The sequence below is a fragment of the Manis pentadactyla genome, chromosome 12, assembly GCF_030020395.1.
Source record: "Manis pentadactyla isolate mManPen7 chromosome 12, mManPen7.hap1, whole genome shotgun sequence".
In the NCBI taxonomy this organism is placed as follows: Eukaryota; Metazoa; Chordata; class Mammalia; order Pholidota; family Manidae; genus Manis; species Manis pentadactyla.
Window position 1 is genome coordinate 76758281 of NC_080030.1, and position 24901 is coordinate 76783181.

At 40.0% G+C, this 24901-nt stretch overlaps 1 protein-coding gene and 2 long non-coding RNA genes across 3 annotated transcripts in view; 2 read left to right on the forward strand and 1 right to left on the reverse strand.

Annotated features, from left to right (window-relative positions):
• Positions 1 to 1891: 1891 nt before the first annotated feature.
• Positions 1892 to 5532, reverse strand: MARCKS (myristoylated alanine rich protein kinase C substrate). Its single transcript, XM_036893548.2, has 2 exons — positions 5024 to 5532; positions 1892 to 3243 (listed from the first exon to the last, which is right to left on the reverse strand). Exons 1-2 carry the CDS (start codon positions 5123 to 5125, stop codon positions 2395 to 2397), a joined length of 951 nt encoding a protein of 316 aa, XP_036749443.2. The 5' UTR covers positions 5126 to 5532; the 3' UTR covers positions 1892 to 2394.
• On the forward strand, positions 4252 to 5035 carry LOC118916501 (uncharacterized). Its single transcript, XR_005026410.2, has 3 exons — positions 4252 to 4392; positions 4770 to 4806; positions 4902 to 5035. It is a non-coding gene; the product is annotated as an uncharacterized LOC118916501 (long non-coding RNA).
• Positions 5533 to 7684: 2152 nt separating the features above from the next.
• Positions 7685 to 24901, forward strand: part of LOC130679827 (uncharacterized) — a 94510-nt gene continuing 77293 nt past the window's right edge. The window contains exons 1-2 of the long non-coding RNA XR_008992784.1: positions 7685 to 8150; positions 17843 to 17900. This is a non-coding gene — a long non-coding RNA (uncharacterized LOC130679827). The remainder of the gene's footprint in view (positions 8151 to 17842; positions 17901 to 24901) is intronic.

The window sequence follows — 24901 nt, forward strand, 5'->3', positions numbered from 1 at the left end:
TACCAGGTATGGTACTTGGCCAAGTAGGTATTTGAAAAAAGTTGGCAGGTAGGGCGAGAAAGACCCTATAAAAAAACCATCCTTTGGTTACCAGATTTAACTTTTTAACTTTCAAAAATCCTTCAAGATCAAGAAAACCCAACTAAAAGTTCCAAATGTTATTTCATTTTATTAATGGGAAGGGCATTTGGTAAGGAGATCCCAGGCTACTACTATGATCCATTATTCCAATTAAAAGCATGTAAAAATCCAGTTTTTTCACAATAACTTTTAAGTTTTGGCATTCGGATATTACAGATACGGTTCACTGACTTACTGTGAACCCTCAAGGCACACTGCTCAGAAACAGCAGAGCCAAGTGTCCATAAACAAGTTTTCTTACACTTAATGTAGTAATAGTATTTGGTACACATCTTTATCTTAAAGTTCAATTCAGTTTAGGGTCCAGCAAATAAAAAAAATCCAGTTATGGGGTGTAAAGAGCAAAGGTGGTAAACTAGTAAGGCTTATTCTATATAAGTATCATCTTTTCCTTTGAGTAACAAGATGCTAACACACTCTCATTTAAAAAATATTGTTTGCAACTATTGAGGCAAGTACTAAATGCCCATAAACTGACAATGTTGCCATTCATCACCGTTACTTCTTTACATAAGCCTGTTTTCCTAAGGTATAGCACAAAATCTAAGTAATAATCTGGAAATGAGCCAAGCACTAAGCAACAATGGCAGATAATACACCATCAGTTTTTGGAAACACATTTGGCTACTTTTAATGACCCATATACAGCTTAGATTAAACAGACTCTCACCAGTAAAAATTTAAGTTTCTAGACCTGTATGACAAAAAATGTAGTTTAATTAAATTTTCATATGACATTTAAATAGTCTTTAAGTCTTACCACTTTTGTATTAAATGATTTATTCTGACATGCTATATAACTACAAGGAAAATAACTGTTGTTTTAAAATGAAAACTAAATGGATAAATAACAGATTTGACATGGAATGTTTTAAGATCTTCCTGTTTGTAATCTGACACAGATGATTATGAATTTCAGAATTTCAAAGCTTCAGATTAAAAACCACAAGAAAATTTACCCTTGATGGCATGCCAGATCTTCCTCAAAATTAACCTAAGACCTAGAAGTCTCAGTATTTTATCATAACATAAAGAAACACAACAAATTTGTACATTTTATTCACATTTATTTTTCGCTTTTAGTGTGCTCACAGAAAATTAGAACACCTTAAGCCGGAGTTTAATAGCAATTTTTGTAAGCAAAGTTACATTCCATCTCTAAGTCAAATTGGTCAAAGCTTCTCCAGTATTTACAAAACATGATAGACAAGATGCTACACAAAAACCATTGCATCTGAAGATTTTTTTCCTTTATTCTCAAAGACGACTGGAAAAGAAAGCATTGTCTGCTGTAATCAAAAAACATACCACAGTATAAACAGTAACCATTCCACTTATCACAGCTTGGTTGAGTTTAAAATTTTTGTTTAAAAGGTCCAAGATGACTGCAGTTTTACAAAAATGGGCAGGGTGGAAAGTTGCAAACTTCATGTGCTTCTGGATATCAAGATTTGTTTTTATACAATAGTCACAGTTAAAAACACCCTGCTGGTAATACATAATTACATTTTATTAAGGTCATAAACCAGCAATAAACAATAAAGCCTATACAACTTGTAGTTCTACTTAATCACTGACTGGTACAGCTAACATGAGATAAGTGAAAAGTTCCTATGGTTTAAATGAACTCCTAACACTATGTATGATCTTTTTAAAAATCTGGGTATTGGTGTTTTCTCTTTCCTTCTTAGTCAAGACTTGTAGTGTTGTAAACCTGCCTCACAAAATACATCGTAATAACTTTTCTTAAAAAAAAAAAGAAAAAAAGACAGCCTTTACATCATCATTTCTAGTGGCACCTTACTCTTGGCAATGTTATGTACCACTTGAATTTCCCCTTCGTGGCCCCTATCACTTCATCTGATATCCCTTTTTGACCCACCCATCTCCTTCATATATATATGGGCATGTCCATAGATTGACAGAGAAAGTTTACATTTTTGAATAAAGATGCAAAGTAGGCAAAAAACATTAATACTGATGCAAAAAAAAAAATAAAAGAGGAACAAGGCAGAGGAAGGTGTTTAAGCTCTCCTCGACCTGTTGGAATGGTGGTAACAGAATGATGTGAGATGGGATCTGTGGGAGGGGAAAAAACAAAATTTGCTGCTTAAAAAAAGGAAAATAAAAAAAGACATCTTTAAAATCAATCCCTGGTTGTAGACAAGTTCTCCAAAACCAGTACCTGGCACCACTCCAACAAACAAACGGGGGAGAAAAGTTCTTCGATTATCTCAAAACAATCTTGCCCTTCTACTCTGCCGCCTCCGCCGGGGGGGCTTCTGGACTGCATTCGGGCTGAGCCTCCGGTGAGGGCGCCGCGCAGGCTGACGAGGCCGAGGCCTCCTCCGCGGGGGCCGCCTCCTGCTCCGCGGGCGCGCCGGGCCCCGCGGCGGACGGCGCCTCGCAGGTAGCGGGGCCGGCCTCCCCGGCCTCCCCTTCGGCCTTGCCGGGCTCCTCGGTGGCCCTGGCCTCCTCGCCGGCTGGCTGCTTCTCGGGCGCGGCGGCGGCCTCCTCGGGCTCAGACCCCTGCGGGTCGCCCCCCGCCGCGGCCTCCGCGGCCTCCTCGCCCAGCGCCGCCGCCTGCTCCCCAGGGGCTGCGCCCGCTTCGGCGGCAGCCTCGTCCTTGCCGCCTTCGGCCGCGACGCCCGCTGCGCCCTCGGCGTCACCGCCCTCTCCCGCCTCCTTCTTGTTCTTCTTGAAGGAGAAGCCGCTCAGCTTGAAAGACTTCTTGAAGGAAAAGCGCTTCTTTTTTTTTTTCGGGGTCTCGTTGCTGGGGGAGGGCGTGGCGCCGTCCTCGGCCTTGGGCGAAGACGTGGAGGAGGTGGCCGATGCGGCCTCCCCCTCCGCGGCCGCGGGCGAACCGGGCTCGGCGGCCTCCCCCTCCGCGGCGGCCTCCCCCTCCGCGGGGCCGGCCTCGGCGGCGGCGGCAGCGGCGGCGGCGGCCACCGGCTCCTCTCTCCCCGCCGCCCCGCTGCCCGGGGCAGCGGGCTCCTCCTTGTCGGCGGCCGGAGCGCTGCCGTTGGCCTGCAGCTCCTCCTTGGCGCCGGGCTCGGCGGCCGCGGGAGAAGCGTCGCCGTTTACCTTCACGTGGCCGTTTTCCTGTGGGGCAGAGAGAGCGGGAGCGTCACTGGGGCGACCAGAGCGCCGCCATTGCCGCCCCTCCCCGCAGCGGGGGACCGGCGTCCCCGCGGGCGCCTCTGGACTTGGGAGTTCCCCCACCCTCTCATGGGGAGGCTGTCTGTGGTGCCCAGACAGAAGCTCTATTAAGAAACGGGGGCACCGCCTTTTGGATGCCCTAAAGGCACAGGAGTGGCCTCCACCACTGAACAAAACGCCCTGCGGACTTTTAAAAGGGCCGAGTTCGAAATATGGAACGCACTGGGTAACCCATTACAGCCCTTGCTTTAAGGGCTTTGTAAAGAAGGAAGCACGTAATATATGATACACCCGCCAAATGCCCTTTGGAAGAAGACACAGGGCTAGAGCCAGTAGTCTGTGCCAAGATTACACATCCCCCTTTCTCCCTAAATCCTAAAGGGTTCTTCAGAATCCCCGTGAAGTCCCAGGCAGGAAGCGTTGCAGCGCTCCAGCCTGAACCGCTGAGGCCCCACGCCCGTCGGGGTCAGTAGGGGGCGCTGCGCCTCCACCGCGAACAGCGGACGTCGCTGGACAGTCGGGCGCCTAGGGGCGGGGCCGCCATAGGAGCCGCCAAGCCCTGACCGCGCAGGGCAGGTGAGAGTCCTCAAACAAAGCTCAGGTGGCTTCACAGCATTCTGGTCGGAATAAAATCAGCAAGGTTGTGCGAAACCCATTATTTATGAGGTCTGGCCTCTGCTTCCACGCCCACCTTCGCCCGTGATTCTGCGAAGCCAAGGCGCTCCCCGCCAGCTTATTTTGCATTTTTAACGGGTTCAAAGCCTCTTGGCAGAGCTGTTTTCCCATTAGGTTAGAACAGTTGAAGCAACACGGCCTCTGCTCTAGGAAAAGAGGCGTGGTGGTTGCCTAGCGTTTGCGAAGCAGCCACCCATGGCCGACCTCCCGCACCCACCCTACAGTCTCTATCCGCCTGGGTCCAGGGAGCGCCGGGGCGGCCCCCAGAGTGGCCAAGGGATCAAGCACACAAAACAATCCCGACCGAAACACATGAACTGCCTCTTCCTGACCATCTGGACACGTTCTTCAAGGACCCTACCGTCTTCCTACCCCGGGGATACCATTTAAAACTCAAGATGGTAATTACAGAGACAGGTAGGAATAAAGATTTAGAACAGTGGGAAAGCCCCACCTAAAGATCCTGAACCCCTTCTGCCCCGCTCCAGTCGCCACCTTTCCAAGCCGGGGCACACTGCCTCGGCATACGATCAGACAGCCCTTCCCTCCTGTCCTTCCTCCCCCGCCATCCACAATGCCCCCCGCCCCCTCCCCCTGCCCCCACACCGTCACACCAGGGCAGAATCTAGAAGGCGATCCAGTCTCGACAATAAACACGAAAGCAACCCAAACACCTTTGTGCAACCTTGGCTTGGGGGGGGGGGCGGATAGCACCTAGCTGCCAGTCACGTTCTGCCAGACTTCAAACACGCCATTTTAGACTATTTATCACTTCTTTCTTCGCTTGTACACAGGAATTCGTCAAGATTCTCCGGGAACTACTCCTCTGAAGTGGGAGGTGGGGGTGGGGGTGGGGGTGGGGGGGTGGAGAGCCCCTCCTAGGAGATATTGACAATTTAGGCTATGGCTTTCCATTCAACTTTCAGACTGCAATCTGGCCGCGCTGCTCTCCACCGAATGCGCATCGGGCGCGACCAAGAGGAAGGGGAAGCGTCGGGACTAGAGAAAGCCACCAAAGACATGACCCAGAATCACAGGTAGAATTTACCTGTCCATTCGCTTTGGAAGGCGACGAGGCCACAGCCGCCTCCCCGGGCCTCTCTGCGGCAGCTTCTCCCTTCGCAGCGGTCTTGGAGAACTGGGCACCCATGCTGGCTTCTTCAACAAAGAAACTCAACAGATCCAAGAGGTGAACAAAGAGCTTCGGGCTGGTGTAACGACGGGGCGAGCAGCGGCGGCGGCGGCAGCGGCGGCGGCACACACACCAGAGGGGGGGGGGGATGTGGGGGTGGTGAGGACAGAACAGGACCGATTAAATACACTCCGGATAAAAAAATTTTGGTCGAAGAGGTAAAAAAGCAGCAGCGCAGGAGGGAGGGAAAAAGGTGGAAAAGTCAGGCACAAAAAAGGAGCCCAAGTGTAGTTTTAAAAAAAAAAGAAGTAATAAAAAAATTCCAGATTTGTAGCCGCACTGTAGACAAGAGGAAAATGGAGAAATCTCCCTGGTTGCTAATAAGATGCGGGGTCCAACGCCCAAGTGCACAGATGAATGGGCTCGCGGGCGCTGACGCGGCCCCCGCGCGCGCCGGCCAATCGGCGCGCCGCACACAAAGCAGGGGGCGGGGCCTGTACGAAGGGTGAACAATGGAGCCGCGCTTTGCAAATGGTTTGAAAATCAGCCTCAGACCGAGAATTAATGTCCTCCAAATAAATAAATCATTTAAAAAATGCATGCCTCTCGCCTCTCTCTGCTTGAAAATAATAATGCATCACTTGATTGGCTTGTTTTGTTTGTAATCAATTAACGCGGGAGGGGGTTTCTTTTGGATGGGGGCGGAGAAAGCGTTAACGTGACTAGCTTTGACTCCTGTAGGTCTAAACCGCGTCGGTCTCTCTCCCCTCGCCCGCCTCCCCCATCTTCCCCCTGTGTTTATGTGTATATGCGAGTATTAAAGACAATGGTTGGGAGTCGTGTGTAGAATGTTTTCTTTCTCCGTGTTCCATATTGGATTCAGTTACTGCACAGGGTTTGTTTTTTTAACGGTTGCAAATGTTAAGTCGCCCCAAATAGAAAGGTATTTAAACCACGAAGATCGAATTTCATCAAACGAGATCGCGAGTTGTTATTAGGTCTGTAGGCCAGATGTGGAAAATTCAACAGCAGCAAGCAGCCTAAGCCACACTCCCCTATCCCACGCTGACATGAAATACAATATTTCGAGATTGGCCTGTGTCATTCATCAAATCCCCCCACCCCCACCCCACCCCCGACTATGCCCAATTAGCGATACCCCCGTACAATACAAAGTGAGGGCCATTTACAAAAGATCGAAACCGTTTGCATTTTATCACTGTATGAAATGACATAATTAATTTTCCTCTATGGTGAAATGAGACACAGCCTCAAGTGCAGAAATCTATATTTACAGTTGGGATGCAATTCGCGTCGATTATGAGTCGTATTCAGCCGAGTGCCAGGATCGTATGGACTCTGAACGTTTGTGCAAGCAATCGGATGTGCTCCTGGGAGTGAAGCAGCAGCGATGAAATTCTAAACAATTGGATTGACGACTACAGGTCTAAGGAGAAATTGTATGTTGAGAGATAACAAGATGATCCCTGAATCTTCCAAGTCTAACTTGGGTTAGAGAAAAATCTTCTATAAGGGCACACAGGGTGCCTCCATCTGCACCCCCTGCCACGGAAGTATCAGACGCTATTTGTGTGTGAAAGACAAGGCACCGATTTAAAGAAAAGGGGGAGGGAAGGGGCAAAATCAAGGATACAGTCTAAGAGTTCTGCTACATTTTTGCTTCCAAAGTTTTCACTCTTGTCCAAGTGAGACCATCTTTTCTCGTTTACATGTAGTGATCCTGCAATGAATAATCTTTCGCTTATGGAGGTAAGCAGTCGAGGGAATGGTTCACTTTTCCTGGTGCTGGCTCTGAATTCTGTTTTATTTTCTGCTCATTGTAGGGAAATGGGTCACACTCTTGAGTGAAAAAAGATGGTTGGTTCATGCCAATAACTGTTCAAGTATTGCTTTTAAAATCACCAAGCTGCACATCGTTGCAGGAAGCTTCGTCTTTCACTGTCCACTTCCTTCAGATGCATCATTCAGTCACGAAGTCATATTCCCCGGGGCCGATGGAAAGACGTCTCCGTATAAGTGTATCTTGCCAAACGTGGTATCACCCTGAAGGGAGCCCGCTGGCCTGGCCCGAGACCCCAGACACAGCGATGGAAGCAAATCCCTTGTATTAGCGGAGTTCCAACTTGAAAAGCCAACTGGGTTGATCCAAAACAACTATCCAGGCGATTCCCAAAATCTCAGTTAAGTAGGTTGATTTTCCCCCACCCTCAACGTGAGTCACGCACTCTGCATCCCCTTCCCCATTTTAACTTGGGGTAATTGCTTTCTCGCATTCGGATTTTCTTGCAGACAAGTCCATAGCCCTCCATTTGGGGGCTTCTTTTATTGCTCCTTTGTTACCAGGCTGCCGTACTGTAGCTTTCCGCCTTTTTCGTTCTCGAATGCCTATTTGCCTGGTATTGGCTTGTCTCCCTGGCAACGGCCAGGGAAGATTTGGAGCCCCCAGCGGGGGTAGGGGGAAAGGGCGGAGCCAACGGGGTGGAGGGGGCAGGGCGGCTGCTATGGGGAGAGAGCTGAGCTGGAGACGCGGAGACAGACCGGGAAGCAGATGGCCGCGCGAGGGGGCGGGCCCGGGCGGAGTGCCGGGGACCCCGAGCTCGTGGGGCACGAGGGAGCCAATCAATTCCCCCAGCAGCTCCAGGGCTAGAAAGCTAGTGTAAACACTTAGATTCACTCCGCGTCAGCGGTCCCTAGTTTGTAGTAGAAAAGATGATTTCCTTTCCTTAGGAAAGCGCACTGCTAGCGTAGATTGGGAAGATGACGGTTGCCAGTAACTAGCAGGGGAAGGCAGTTTGCGGGGAGCTGCTAGGGGACGCTGAGCTCTGGGCCAAACTCCCCCCAACCTCTCCCCGCGTAGGACCTGCCCAGGGAAAGCCAGGAGTTGGGGGTCGTGGGGCCGAAGGAGGAGGAGCGGCGAGGAAGGAAGGGCTGGGAATTGAGAAGAGGTTATTCTGCCTCGGGAACTACAGCAAGGCAGGGAAGGACCGCCAGCAAGACTGGAGCCAATAGTAAGCTGTACAGTGTAAGTATGTAGTTCCTCAGGACTCTGGTGGTGTCACACCCAGAGCTAAAGGTTTCAAATAAAGCGCTAAATATGTAAGTAAGGATTGTATAAATTATGACTAAGAAGTCATAGCGGGAATATAAAACGGGTAAATGGCTGTAACTAACTGAAAGGGAAGAAAACAGGCATTAATGGAACATTATTCAGCCATAAAAAGAAAAGAAATCCTGCCATTTGCAACAACATGGATGGATCTAGAGGGTATTTTGCTCAGTGAAATAAGTCAGGAGGAGAAAGACAAATACCATATGATTTAACTTATTTGTGGAATATAAAAACAAAGCAAAACAGAAGGAACAAAACATTAGACTCACAGACACTGAGAAGTGACTACTGGTTGCCAAGCAAGAGAGAGTTGGCGGCATGGATATAAGGGCAGGATAATTCACAGTCACAATATAAGTTAATCACGGGAAATATTGAACCACTGTGATACACATTTGAAACCAGTATTAATATTGTATATTAATGATACTTTAATTTTTTAAAAATCTGGGCAACAGAATAGACAGATGTACAGAAGATAAAGTATATTAGTTGTTGCCTAGGGCTGGGAGGAATGGCTGGCGGCGGGTCTGACTGCTTAAAAGGCGAAAGGTGGGTTTCTATTTGGGGTGAAAATGTCCTAAAATTTGTGTTTATGGTTACAAAAACCGCAAATACACTAAAAATACACTACAATCATGAATTGTACAATTTAAGTGGGTGAATTGTATGGTACGTGAATTTTACCTCAGTAAAGTTGTTATAAAAACAAAACCCAACCTCAGTCATTTATATTTCAGTTGTACTCTTCGTTAAGCACTAGGATAGTTTTAGGATGATGATAATCTGTGTATAGTTTCTTCTAGAAAAACCATTTGTTTAGGACACTTCAAAGTTCTTTTTTCTTAAAATGTTAGCTCTGGAAGGAATTTTTAGAGATCTTTCCACAATTTCTTGAGTGTGTGTGCCAGACATACTGACCTAGGCCTTGTTTTCACATTAGTGAACAAAATAGATGCCCCTTGCCTCATGGAGCTTACGATTAAGTAGATCATCTAGTTCAGGTGAACTGGATCATCTAGCTTCACCCTCCCCCTCACCAGGTGAAGAAATAAGCTCAGGGAAGTAGCCAGATATCATGGTAGAGCCAGGAATGGAGATCACTTGCTTCATGATTCCAAATCCCAGCTGCTTCCACTAGTTCATGGTGCTGGCTAGCCTTCCACTGAGGGCATAGATTCACTGATAGGTCAGTCATTTGTTCCTAAAGGATTTATTCTGCTCCTGCTAAGTACCAGGAAGAAGACTAGACATCAGTTGACACCAGAGAGGAGCATGGGCTTAGTCTTTCCTTTCATGCAGATTCCACTTCATTTTATTATTTCTTAAACCTTCTTAGAATATGAACAAAGAGCACGAAAGATGAGATTACCTGTGTACTTAAAACACAATAAAAAAGATCTCCACTTTGTAGATTCCAAAGTAAAATAGCATTCATTCATTCACAAAATACAAGATCCTGCTATGTTTATGGTGGTGTGCTCCATTTTTCATCTTATGTATCATATTACCTGAACTTTAATTCCACATAAATAAATTAGTTGGGAATATAGTGTATAGCAAAACAGACACAGCCCCTCATTTATATAACAAATTATTTACTGAATTTCTATCATGTGCCAGGCATTTGGAACATATCAGTGAACAAAAGAGACAAAAAATCTACATGGAACCTACTTTCTAGAGTGGGGAGAAGAAAATTAATAAATACAAGCAAGCAAATTATATGGAACATTACGAGTATACATGTTGTGGGGAGACTAGAGCAAAGTAAGGCAGATGGCAGTGCAGGGTTCAAATTCTATGTGGAAGGTCAGAAAGGACTCACTGAGAAGATAAACTTTGAGCAGACTTGAAGAGGTAAGGGAGTTGATAATGGTGCTTCTAACCTCACAGGAGAGGGAGAAGTGAGAACTGAACAAAAAAATTACAAACAGGTATCTAAATTTTAAATGGCCATATGTCCTCTGAGGGGAAATATACCGTACATCAGGTAGTCTAATTTAGTTAGGAGGATTAAAGGCGGTCTCTCTGAAGGAGTGACATTTAATGGCTGCCTAAAGGATAAGTAGGCATTAGAGAGGCTTTAAAAGGTGGAGAGTTGTATTTTGATAAAAGAAATAGCAAAACATCTGAGGAGGGAAGTGTTCAAATGGGTTGGGGAGGAAGACTGAGAGATTAGTTTGGACATTTTTTGACATGCCTATAAAATATTACAGTGTAAAGTTAAAAATGCTGATATAGAAATGGAGCTCAAAGACTAGTTTCGAATATAAATATAGATTTGTGATTGTTCCATATGTAAGTATTTTCTAAAGCCAAGTCATAGGAATATGAAAAAGACAAGAGAATGCAGAAGCACACACTTTCTGCCTTAAGAGGCTGGGTAGATATTTGTCAATTATACCTTAATAAAGGTGAAAAAAAGCATAACATGACACAACATAAAATTAAAATTAAATTAAATTACAATAGAAATGTATGAATAGGAAAAAACAAGAGGTTGGGTAAGCTACAGAGCCTAGTTAGCAAGGAAGACTGAGAAGGAACCCCCAGAGAGTAGACACAAAACCAGGGGAGTGTAGTGTTAGGAAAATCAAAGAACGTAGTATGTCAAAGAAGAGTGGTTAGTTTGTCAAATGCTCTTGAGAAGTGAAAGACAGACTGAAAAGTCCACACTGGGTGTTGCTGGTTACAGAACAGCACTGTGTATGCTGAATACAGGCATTACTAGTTATAGGCTCGAGAGCAGCTTTGGTAGTATGTTGAGAATGGAATCCAGATTTAGTGTGTTGAGGAGTAAATGGGAGATGAAGATGATGACAGCATAAATAGTCCCTTTTTTGTGAAACTTGACTGGGTAAAAATTTTAGATAGACAAGGTAGTACCTCTAAAGAGATGGTATAATTAATGTGCTTTGGATTGTGTTGTCTTGGATGGAAGATAATAAAGCAAAGTTGACTGCTGTGGAAATTAATCTGGTAGAAAGGAAAATGTAAATAGAAAAGAGAAAAAGAATAATGAATGTAATGAAGTCCCTAAGAATGCAGGAGGAGGGGATACAGTGCACATGCTGAGAAATTGGTCTTTGAAAGAGACCTACTCCTTTACTATAACAAGGGAGGAAGGGGATGGCTTCAGATTTGCTGGTGGGAAGATGAGAGTTCCCCTCTGATGACTCTTGAAGTCATCTGGTAAGAGTGAGGAAGAGAGAGTGGGAGTTTGATCATATAATAGAAAGTATGGACTTATGATGGAGACACATAGCATTGAGACTTCTGGGCAGAGTAAGACCTTAGAGAAATCGTAAGTCCCATTTGAGGTTGATAAATCCTAACGATGCTTAATCAATATATCAAAGTTTCAATCTTATACATAGTTTTAACTGAATAACAGTACCCGTTACAGTCCTCTTTAAGATAACTAGTCATTCTCCATCCTGTACTCAGTCTGTGTAATACCTATGTAGTCAATATCTGCACAAAAGTAAAATTTAGATTAAAATGGCTGTGGCCTTATAAAATTCCATTTCAGTTACTCCTATATGATTTCATACAGATATGTGCCAACAGAATGTGGAAGGGAAGAGAGACTCCTGGTGCCAGGCACTGCCCTGTGCAAGACTGGCTTTTGTTGTGCTCTTGCAACACCAACATGAACTCCTATCATTATCTCCATTGTACAGATTTGGAAATTGATGCTGAGCAAAGTTTGAAAAGTGAAATTCAACTAATGTGGTTTCCATTGTCCATTGAGGGCTATCTCATTTTAGGTATCTAAGAAGAACTCAAATGTTTGTAATAGCACAGTGGGATCTCATGTTTTAGTTGGGGCCTTGTTAATTTCTTAATTGGTACCATATACTGAAACTTTCTTTAACGTTAGTCTTCACTTTAGTGTTCTTTATTAACTATCCAGTAACACTCAAATCAAATGATTTTTTTCTTCGTTAGGAACCGTCAGTCAATCGATGATTATCTGATCTGGAGGTTCAAAGGGTAACACATTTACAATAGCGATGAAGTTTCTATGTTAGATCCCCTCCAGATACATAGGTGATTACTACAAAACCACTTTAAGCATGAGCACATTTTAGTCACTGCTCTTCAGGCATATTTATTGAATTTGCAAGAGTTTTTAATATTTGAAAAGATTACCAAAGGGTAGGACACACCCTAGCTTAGAGAAAGGTAAACAAAAATCAGGAAAAAAACTAAAATTTTAAAGAAAAAGTTTTCTCCAGAAATTCTGGATCAAAGCTTATCCACAGTAGTATTTCCTCGAGTTTGCAATATTGACCCTGTGGGGACAGGATGAAACTTTCCGTATCAGTTTTGAAAGAACTGAGTTGGGAGAGGGAGAAAATTCACCCTCTTTGTTTCCAGAGGTAATAGGCAAGTAAATAAAGAAAAGCAATCAAAGTTTACATTGAAAGGATCAGTTTTCTAGTCTTACAGAGTTACCTAATTAATTGGCTGACTAGAAGTGAGGGTACAAAATTCATATGGAAAAAAGTTGCCTTTTCACAGTGATGGTATAGGAATCATGCGAAGATAATTTTTCTTTGTTATTTGAAAGTCATAAATTCTCTCTGATATTAAAAGTAGGTTAAATCCCTGGCTATAATGAGATACTTGAATGAATATTCTATACTTTTGAATTAAAGTATAAAATTATATTAAACATTTATCTTTATTCCAAATGATAATGTATTAAAAAAGGATATTTTAGCCTTTAGAAATTACTTGTTGCAATCAATAAATAAGTTTTTATTAAGCTACTGCTAAGCCAGACATCAGTAAGCCTCCCTCCATTTTGATGGATTGTTTTTGTGCCTTCAGCACTCTATTAGACTTTCTGATGGGATGACTGGGAAGGACACTGACATTCATTTATGATTTACTAATTAATAAGTAAATATTTATTAAGCACCTACTTAATGCCAGGCACTATGTGATGGTGCTGTGCTTACAATACCTCACTGAATCCCCACAGTATTCTTTTAAAGTAGAAATCATTACGTCCATTTTCTTCTCAAATCAAGTCCTTTAGAGGTCATGTAATATGTTCAAGTTTTTGCTACTCATAAATGTTCTGGCTGGGTTCTGAATCTAGCCCTTGGTGGTGTCTAAGCTTGTGACACTGTTTCCCTGGATACCATTCTGCCTTTGAGTAAGAATTTTATAGTGTGTTTCCAGTTGTCATGGAGGTTATAAAAATGTTGAAGAGACACTAAAAGTTAATGAAAAGGTATTAAACCTTATTTATGTATTGTGAGAGAAGTATTTAGAGCTACACCTATAAAATAATTAGTATTCAAAGATGGACACACACACACACACACACACACACAACACACACAAAGTCTAAAATTCTTGAACCTGGAAACATCCTTAGTAACTTTACCAGGAATATAGTAATCACAAATAGATTTCTGTGTAATTGAATAAAAACAAGGTTAAGTTGTACCTAGAACTTATCTCAACCTTTCCTGGAGGCAAAAGTGTCAGTGTTACTTAGGGCAGTGTGAAGCCATTTGTAATATAGTAAATAGGATGTAGAACTACAGAAAGGAAGTTACAGTTAGGAAGGAAATCCAGATGTGAGATGTGGCTGGGAAGTGATATCAGAGATGAGAAACTGCAGGTACTCACAGTGCCTCTGTAAGAAGACTTGGAGGACTCCTAGGAAGGAAGAGAACCACACAGAGAATGTAGGCATGACGACAATGGGGCATTCTTCATTAAGGCTACAGTTGGAATTTGGTTTACCTTTGGGTTTTAGGTGAAAATACTTGTTAGTTTTACAATTTTAAAGTATTTTTGTGTGTATTATTTCATACCCACAGTAAATTCAGACATCAGTTAATTCCCATGTATAAGAAAGTTTAATAATCTGCTGTAGCTGCCCAGACCAGCTAATATCTCGTGTTTTACTAGGACAGGTAGGGACTTTCTCCCTGTCCTATCCTGCGGTCTCTGCCCTGGTGTAGCATGCCTTTCACTCCCATTCCATTTTGATATTTAATAAAAAGAGAGTCATGGCACGTTCCTAATTGATACTGAGTTTTATTCTCATTGATTCAAATACTGTTTCTATGCCAGTGACACTCATATCAGAACTTCCTGTCCTAACTGCTAACCCAAATTCCAGATCTCTATTTTCTGCTACCTCCTTACTGATCTGGGCATTGCTCTGTGTATCTCTCTCACCACTCCCTCAAACTCAGGGTATCATTTTCCTGTCCAAACCAGCATCACCTTCTGAAAGAATTTCTTAGCTTTCTTGGAGACATTTTTGACTCATTCCCCTCCGTCATTTTCTGAGCTAATAGGACCAGATATAAAGCCTTTTCAGGGTTCACTATGGTTAAACACTCTACTGCCAGTTTGCATTAAGAAGTTAAAACAAAAATGAACTAACAAACTAAAACAAAGCCAGAATTTCTGCCCGCTTGGTCAGTCCAAAACCTCTCTTTCTGCCTCTGCTATCTTCCACCACATTTTGAACACATGTTCCCTTATGTTGCCTTTTCTCCCTCCAAGTTAGCACTGATTAGACTACAAAATATAAACTAATTCAGTAGCAAGGAGAGGACTGGAATGCTCATTATATGATTTACTACAGTGCAGAATACCTTATGGATCATCCTTGTCAAGTTATGTTGATTCTTTTCCTTTCAAACATCTTTGGTATTTTTCCCCCTCCCAGCGCTACCACTGAAATCAGGTTCTTGATGACTTCTACCTGAGTTGCCTCCTAGGCAGGCTCTCCCCTTTCCAGGGCATTCTCTGCCACACTTATCTCCCTGTAACTCCCCTGATCAAAAATTGACTTTCAGATGCCTGGGATCTGACCCTCCTACCTGACTTCTAAGATTCTTTGTCCCATAATCTCTAAACAGATGACTGGTTTGGGTCACCAATAGTTTATTATACTATATTATTTATCCCTATAGTTGTTTAATCTGCCTCCTGGCAAAGAACTAGTAATTGTATGTTTTTAGTATAGCTCCATTAAATATACTTAATAGAGAGAAGATTGAAGAATTTCTTCAAGATATTTCATAATTTAAAACAATTTAGGAAGTAATTTCTCCACCAGTTTCTCTCTGGAGTGAAAAAGAAACGGATTACTAGGAGATTGTGTATGTGCTCCCTTTTTGCTGAGGAGAGCACCCTCCCCAGTCTTGTGTTTTACTCAACCACAACAACAATTGTGCCAGAAGGGGTGGAATGTCCTCCTCAGAGGGAGAGAAGAGAAACACCAATGAGTAAATAACAGATATTTCCTCCTGATTTTGAAGATAAGATGAGTTTTTCCTTCTTGATTAAAATATTTTATGTACATAACATTTCATTTTCTCACACTAACACTTAATTTCCTTGGCTGGGTCTCTTGTTATTTTTTTTCACTGTACTTTAAATGTCCTCAGTACATTTAGTGAGTTTAAACTACTCAGTGTCCATTAACTGACTAAATAAAACAAGCAGTAATTTTCCTTATATTTGTTTTATATTCTTTTCATCAGATAGCAAAAAACATCTGTAACTTCTGAATTTACAAAGTCCATATTATTATAATTGTGGTGTTTTGAGAGTATCCCATAATAAGCAAACAAAGAATTATTGCATTTTAGGCATCATCATTAAATTTTTGGAAAAGAATTTGATTTTCACTTTTATTTTCTTTCTGATACAATCAAAAGATTCATTCAGTTTAATGGGGGAAAACAGTAAAACATTAATTGACACCATATGGGAAAACATCTACTTATATTGTTTTGTCTCCATCTTTTAATTTAATTCTTTTTTAAAGACTTAGTAAGTCCTTAATGAGTCTTTGGGACTGTTTTATGAAATATATTAAAATGTAGTTTATGCCATTGTATGAATATACATATATATATATGTGTATTTATACATGTATATATACACACACACATAAATACATCATATATACAATTTATATATACATTTTTATTTACATTTTATATTAGTGTAACATTTAATTATTATAGTGTATTGCTACCCACCAACAGGGTAAAATATGAGGTTGAGAATATTGATTTTCACTGATGTTTCTATCAAGCCCTCATAGGAACAAGCAACTATCCTTTGAGATGATCAGTTTACCAGAACACCCATCAGACCAATGCCAATCTTCAAATCAATTTGGGGAACATTCTTCTTTGGAATAGGCCACATAACAAACTCTGCCTCAATACTCTTCATAATTGTACTTTATGATAATGATTTTTATTAGTATTAAACTATATTATCCACTTTGATCATGCACGTTATTAATACTAATACCTTCAAGGTACATTAAACATCTCAGTATTCCTTTAGCTTTCAGAATATCGTTAAATATCCTTCAAGCCAGACCTGTTTAATATAAGTAGGCATTTTGCCCTCCTCCTTGGACATCTCTATCTAAGTCTTAGTGGAAGAGCCAGCAGAGAGATACGGTAAACAGCAATGTGAAAAATTTGCATTAGAATTTTTTAAATCCCACTCTTCTCATAGAAAGTCCGGATAGAGTAATGAGCTTTCTTTAGGTTCTCTCCCTCTTTTTTCTTCCTGAGTGCTAATTAAAAATCTAGTTGGCAGCAATCTATTACTAATTTACTTACACACTGTATTTCTATGCACAATAACTTGTTTTCCATATTCAAATTTTATTTTTGTAGTTCTTTCTTGCTTTTCCTCCAATTATCAAAAAAATTATTAAAAGAGGTAACAACTATAATCCTCACAATGATTACTATTGTCTCATCATGATTAAAATGTGAGTATACCAGGAGGCCCAGCTTGGTCTGAGTAAGAGTAAGAGTAACTGAGAACTAGGTAAGAGTTCTGGAATTAAATAAACTTAGCTTTGAGTCCAGGCTCTGTGAGCTAAGCCTTAGTATCATTCCAACGACGGAGTAGATACCAAAGCCTGGAAGGATGAAGTGATTTTCCCAAGCTCACACTGCAAATAAGCAAAAAGGCTCTGAAATTCCTGGTAACTGAGTTTGCAAGTGCCATCTCCCTTACACAACAAGAACTTTAGAACTTCATAGGAGATTGGACATGAAATTCAAATAGCATTATCACTATGCAGAACGACCAACATCAGGTGGCTGCACTGACAGCGTCATTTGACAGTGGTAACCCTCTGGGGAAAATGATGGACTTTTAGATTATATCTATATGGAAGGGCAGCTTTAAAATTTGCTTCTGTGTATATTTAGAAGGAACCCAAAAAGACACTTTCATAAAATTTTTCGGTGCTTCTATAGTAGCCTAACCTTTATAAAAGCTGCAGCTGCTTACATATATGAAAAATAAGAAAATAAATTAATGTGTAACCAAAGAAAGCTCTTGACACTGAGACTTTATAACTGCTGGTTTAAAACTTGCTCCTACATAATGTAGGAGCTACTTTAATAAGAATACTGCATATTGCTAACTCCTATTCTTTTCTATTAAAATTTTTAATGAGAAAAGATATACATGCTTATTGTGGTTTTTTAAAATGGGACAAGAAAATATAAAGTGACTGAAAAAAATTCCCTTTCACTATTCCTTCTTTTAGAAATTCCTCTGTCTTCTGTTAGCAGGTTGTGACACATCTTTCTGAACTTTTTTTCTACTCATTTTCATCCTCACACACAGGTAAGTACATGAGTTTTATGAATGGCATGAATGATATTATTTTATATTAGTCTCTCTATTTTGTTGTGTGACTTCTTTTTAAAACTTCATATCTTGAATTCTTTTTAAAACTTCATATCTTGAATAATTTCCCTTAGAGTCCATATAAAAAAGCCTCATTCCTTTTAACAGCCATGCTATATTTCATAGTTCACAAAGAAATATTAAAATTCATTTAGTCATTCCCCCTATGATGAATATGTCGGTTGTTTTAATTTTTTCTACTTTATCATTAATATTCATATATATATATACTTGTTCACATGTACATATATTTTTTAGGGTAGATTGTCAGAAGTGATTTTGCTTCATCACAGGTTATGGTTAGCCATCATGATTTTTAATACATTGACTGATGCTGCTGAAATGACCTACCAAAATGTTGTGGTTGTTTATAGGCAGATAAACAGTGATGAAAATGCTTATTTCCCCATTCCCTTTTCAAAACTGCATAGTATCAATTGTTCAGTTTTCTATTATCAGGTGGGAAATCACTAATAAGGTCAGCATCTTTTCATATTTTTTGATCACTTTCTCTTTTTAATTTTGTTCATACTTATTCTTTTCTCTTATATTGGATTTTTTTGGTCCTTTTATTATTGATTTGAACAAGCACATTATTTTTTGACATATGATAACAATTTACCCCTTTCTGTTATGTACTGCAAATACATTTATGCAAAATAAAGCTATAAAATGGTATATCTTCTTCATAAAATTGAAAAACATTATAATTATAATCAAGCTTATTATCTGTCTTGTATTCAATATGGTTGCAAAACAGAGTTGTTCAATCACTCATTCACAAAATGATGGTAGTTTCAGCAATTATCAATACACTGTGACTCTATCATCAAGTACTTTAATACCAGGATAAATCTGCAAATTTCAATAAATGTTTATACCACTAGAGTTATCTTATTAAAACCTAAGCTAAGGGCAGTAAATGGATAGATTCTGGCTTAGTGATGCATCCTAACAGTAATTTCTACAGGTGGCTAGTCAGAGAAAACTTTGAGTCCCTTGATTATGCAAAGGCCTCCAGCCACTTTCTTTAAAGTAGGTAGGTATGCATGCTAATTCTGTATCACAAAAAGAACTCTTTTTAACCTATTTTTAAGCCTAGTGCCTCAAGTAAGATGCTAGTTATTCCTATTAGATCAAATGTCAGAATAAAAAATTGAAATGTGTAGTGTAAGTCAGCCCATTTAAATGTTAATACAGCCCAAAATATATTTAGTAGGATAAAAATATGACTTGTTCTAAATACCAAAAAATGTTAGGAAAGGCACTGACTGAAGGATCAAAGGGAGGGAAGAGGTTGTATAGAATGGAGGCCAGTTGAAGAAGTAAAAATCAAAAAGTAAAATAAAGAAGATATGGCTTGTCTTGATACAGGAGGAACCTGAATTTCTAGTGCTTGTGGGTATAACCAAATGCTTGAAAAGATCTAGATGCACCATGGAGACAGCATGTGAGGATGAGGGCTCTGGCATTCTCATTTTCAAGGGCGACTCCCACCTTAATATGAGTTGATTATGAACCATCCTTGACATCTGTCAGTGTGCAGAAGCAAGTAGAGCCTCCCGCAAGTGAAATATGGGACTTAGATAGGTCTTGTATGTTAGTGAAATCTTTATAACATCATTCACAGGGGGCTCATGGAATTTTTTGGCTCCTACTTTTGTACTGTGATCTTCTCTGGTGGACTGGATCCTGGGAAGACACTGCAGATCCAGTGCATTAAATACCATTCTTGTTCTTTGTTTTGCTGTTCTCCATGCAGGTCTTCTTGACAGAAAGTTTGTAATTTTTTTAAACGAAACATTTTAATTTTAAAAATGAAAATGTTTAAAATCATTTCATGTAAGCTTCAATACCTCTACTACAGGTTCCTTGCTTTCATTGCTGCTCATAATGAAACCCTCAAGCTCAAACAGGCAAGCCTCCACTCTTTCATCAGGCAGCCACACCTCGAATGAGAGCAACTGGAATCTGGTGCCTGGGTCAGTATGCTAGTATCACAGCTTTTCACTGAGCACCTGATGCTTCTTTGGCTGACATGTCTTTCCCTACTGAAGAACATTCAGAAGGGAGCATTGCCTCATGCAACTTGCCTGGTTGACAGTTTTGTTTCTTTCCTAGCCAAGAAGAAGCAAGGGCTCATCAAACCAGCTTCAAACCTTTAGCTCCACTGGAAGTCATGGTGGTTGACATAAAAATCATCAGAGTCTTTGAAGTTCTCTGGCATTCAAAGCAAATTATAATTTGGTTCTTAACTGAAATGTGAGTTTCTTTTTGAGTTGTTCTGTGTCCTGGGCACAGAATTCCCAGACTTCCCTTAACCAACATTATGGTTATTTTTGTATCACAATTATACATTGTTCCATCTTTCTCTCACTAGGTATATTTCATCCTTTATTTGAATCATTAGGCCAAGAGAATACAAATCTAGTCTTAAGTCAAATAAATTCAAATTACCAAAATTAAGTGATGATTGAGAAAGAAGCATTCATTTCATTACCCTCATATTGCATTTTTATATCCAGTAGAGCACCTGGAGACTCGCACTCAAATATGGCAGAAGTTCATTTTAGAAAGCTGAATCTCCTTTAAATATTGCCAATTAATAGAATGGATATTCAGTTAATCAATCAACATATATTTACTGAGTGCCTTTGAGTTTAAAGATCTGAAAGTACTGTGGTAGATTCTGTAGAGATGGGAACAGTGCTCCTAGAGCTTGGAAGGAGGTGGCATTCTTACTGCGCCAGATTTGGGTTCACATATAGTGAATCACTCCTTAGTGAGAGTCAGCTCACCACCATCCACCCCACCTCCAGCACCACCCTTGACCACTGGACTCACATACTACAACATTCATTTCCTATGATATGTGTGGAAAATGGAGCAATGAGGTGCTTATAAACTCTTAAGTTGAAGTGCCGTTACTGAAATTCATGCAATGAGATAAAACAGTATGTGACCAATAGCTAAGAGAAGTGCTTAGTATTTTTTAGTTCTGTGAGATTAAGAACAACTTTAAGTTAAATGCAAAGATGTCTGTTAATAACTGCCCTCTCCTCTAATTGCCCTGTGGTCTTTTAATGCTTTTGTGCTCTTTCTAGGCCCAGTATTGCCCTGGCTGAGGTGTCCTGAGGTAACTTATCCTGTGTGTTTTCTTAAGGGCACAATCCTCTGTAACAAGAATCAGAGACATTTTTATGGAAAGGGTCAGATATTTTAGATTTGCAGATATATTAATTTCCTAGGTTACCATAATTATTTAGTCTCTTACACTTTTGGTGTCTCTGAGGGAGAAACCATTCCATGTCTCTTTTTGAACTTCTGGTGGTTCCCAGGCTAGAAGAGGCCTCATTCCAGTCTCGGCCTCTATCTTCATATGGACTCATTCCTTCTGTGTGTCTCTGTGCCCTCTCCTCTTCTGATAAGGACACCAATCACTGGATTTAGGGCCCACCCTAATCTTTATGACCTAATCTTAATTTCATAGACAAAGATCTTATTTTCAATAAGGTCACGTTTTGAGGTTTTGAGCGAATGTGAATTTTGGGAAATACTATTTAGTCCTCAATAGAGAGCTATATAGTAACAAAAGCAGCCATAGACAATGAATGGGTGGGCTATGTTCCAATGAAGTTTTATTTATGGACACTGAAATTTGAGTTATAATTTTCACATGTCATGAAACATTGTACTTCTTTTAATTTTTATTCAGTAATTTAAAAGACTATTCTTAGTTTGTGGGCCATACCAAAACAGGCTGGGTTGGGGGATAGCCAAATTTGACCCACAGGTCATAGTTTGCCAATAGTTGATATAAAGTGTTGGTGGGCAGACAAAGGTAACTGTAGGGTAAGTTTTCTTCCCTCTGCTCATAAACAAAAGAGCCAAATTCTGAGAAAACCTGTTTGTGATTTGCATCAAGCAATTTGTGTTAGATAGTCATATTTCAACAGACAGGAAACCAGACTGATCAATAATGATGCCTGTTTGGCAGCATTGTTCCTGGTGTGCTTGCCAAAATTTGGTGAGGATTTTGCTGTCAAGATTAAGAGGTTATGTAGGCTTAGATGAAGAGCATGACCTGGAACCTTACAGTGATGGACTAAAACATGTCCCTCATGAGCTTCTAGCATTCCCTGTGCCAGATGTTTCAGTATCTTTCTGAAGTGATTTTTAAATTAAAGGTATTTTGTGACTCAGCACTACCTGGCATTCTGGTGAGATGCTGTCGATCCCTAGATACTCATTCAAGTGCCAAATATCAGATAATACTTGATACATCTTAACAGACTTAATCTTCAAATGCTAAGAGTTAAGTCATCTAGGGGCAAAATAGATGTAAACTTTCTGATTTATCATGCATATTATTTCTAATAAGATTTATGTAATGTAAATGTTTTGAAGTTAGTTTTATAAAGATTGATTATGTATTTGTTTTTTCTAATTACAAAACCAATACATCTTTGTAGAAAATTACGATAATGTCCAAAATGAATAATATAAAGAGTAAAAGTTTCCCGTAATCCCAATTCCCAAAACCTCTAATTTCTGAGTTGTTATTTATTTTTCCTAAAATTTCTACCCCATGTAATTGTGAAAGCAAATGAAAAAGTACACCTAACAGATCACTTTTCATGTTTTAAAGAGATTTTGGGACGTTGTTCATGAACAGAAAGAACAAGGTCTGATTAAGTATAAGTAACTAATTATGCATTGATTTCATAGTATGCTGATAACAGGATATGAAAAAGTCATATTTCCTGATCTTATAGGATATATATATATGTATTTTTGCTTTTGTTTTTGTTTTGTTTCCAAGAAGCAGAGAATGAGCCAGTGTAAGTAATAATTTACATATATATATAGTAAAATCCTGTTATTCAGAAATTTCCACATGCCTTGCGTTCAGTGATGGATTGTTTCTCTCTGCTACAGAGAAACTCTAAACAGATATCCAGTTTTTTTTGTATAACATCAACATTTAAATTAAATTTTACCATCCATAACACTTATTAGTAGAGATTTTATCTTTCTGGGTATTGAAAAAATCCTGTGAGCTTCAGTATGATTTAGAGATGAGTTGATTGCCAGGATCTCAAGTGGATTTCAGTAATGACTGGTATGGTTTATGCACTTAACATCCCAGAACAGAATGGCTGAATTATCACCATTCTTAGATGACATGGAAATCTTGTATACAAGAGTGGATAGATAATCCTCTACTTCTACACAAAAGTGGATAATCTTAACACGATATGCTTACAAGATGTCAACATACTCTATTACTAATGTCTTAAGGAGTAATATAGATTTTGGAACTAGACAGACTGGAGTATGAATCCTAACTTTATTCTCATTATCTTTGGGTTGTTAAGTTACTTAAACTGAGTTTTGATTTTGTTATCTGAAAAATAGGAATAAATAGTACCACTTCTTAGAGTGTTGTAAAGATTAGTTATTAATGTTATGTAAAGCACTGAGGCAGTGTCTCGCATTTAGGAGAAGCTCAAAAAGTGTTATTTCTTTTTTATCACTACTGTTTGAGAGATCTCTGGATGACCCAATCCAACCCTCTTATTTAACAGAAGAAATTGGATTCGGAAGACTTATTGTTCTTAGGTTACTCAGGTAGTTGGTGGCAGACCAGGAAGACTAATTTTGATGCTCTGATTCTTACTCCAGTCTTCTTCCCATCATTCACTCATTTGTTCATTCATTTATTCTTTATCACCATTTATTATATACCCATTAAGTTCTATTTTGTGCTGAACCTAGAGAATATTAAGGAGAATAAAAGACAGACTGTCTGGAGAAGCTTACAGTCTAGTGGAGAAAAAATGAATAATCAGATAAATTATTCTTCAGTTTATTGAATGCTATAATGGAATTATTCTACACATACTTACAAAAGTGGTTGAGATGGTGATTCTAACTAAGCTTTGGGGAACCATCAAGGCTTTAAAGCAACAGCATTTGAATCTAGCCTTGTAATATGTATTGGGGATTGCAAGACAGTTAAGTGTGTGTGTATGTGTGTTTGGGAGGGGGACTGTGGAGGTGGTATTTTAGATAGAAGAAACAGCTTGTGCAGAAGTTACAGAGGTATTAAGGAGTGTAGCCTATCATGACAGCTTGGGCAATTTGATGTGGTTTAGGTATTGGGAAGAAGAGAACTCAGAGGATGCCAAGCTTCCTGTGATGCAGCACCTCTTTTTCTACTGAAATGTTGCCCTGCATGGTGTGGTAGCCAGAGTGCTAAGGAGATTTATATGTACATAAGGGAATAAATGAGTTTTTGTGGACTGAGGTGGGACACTGCCTACCATTTACAGCCCTGTTTCGGGATAAAATATGGTCCAATTTCAAAATAACAGGACCAAAATAAACATCAAGAATCCAAATTGTTCAGAGAAACTCTGTATAATCATTGATTTACACATAGTAGGCACTGAATGAATACTGGTTAAATATTTTTATATGGTGGTCTAGTTATTCTAGAGTTACTTTTGAAATGAAACTTTGGACAACATAGTAATTTTTACAATCCCATAGAGTACAATAAAACTTTACTGACCTGAGTTACAATTATAGGTATCTGGTTATTAATTCACCATTACAATGTGATTAATGTAATTTGGCTCATTTTCCTGGGACTGAATCCAGATAAGTTTGACTTTGATGGCTGCTAATTGGATATGGGATACAGTCTGTATTGTCATAAGTATCTGTCCTTATTTAATTATATCATATTTCTATGTCTAATTGAAATTATGTTTCATGTTCAATATTTTACTGCCTTTATGTGTACCTTATATGAATAAATAGTCCCTGTTTTTTATTTTGTTGATGTGATTTACAGGGGTATTTTTGTATGTGTGTGATTGATAAAAAATCCCAACATGTTTCTCTTTTCAGTGCAATCTAAACTGTATCAT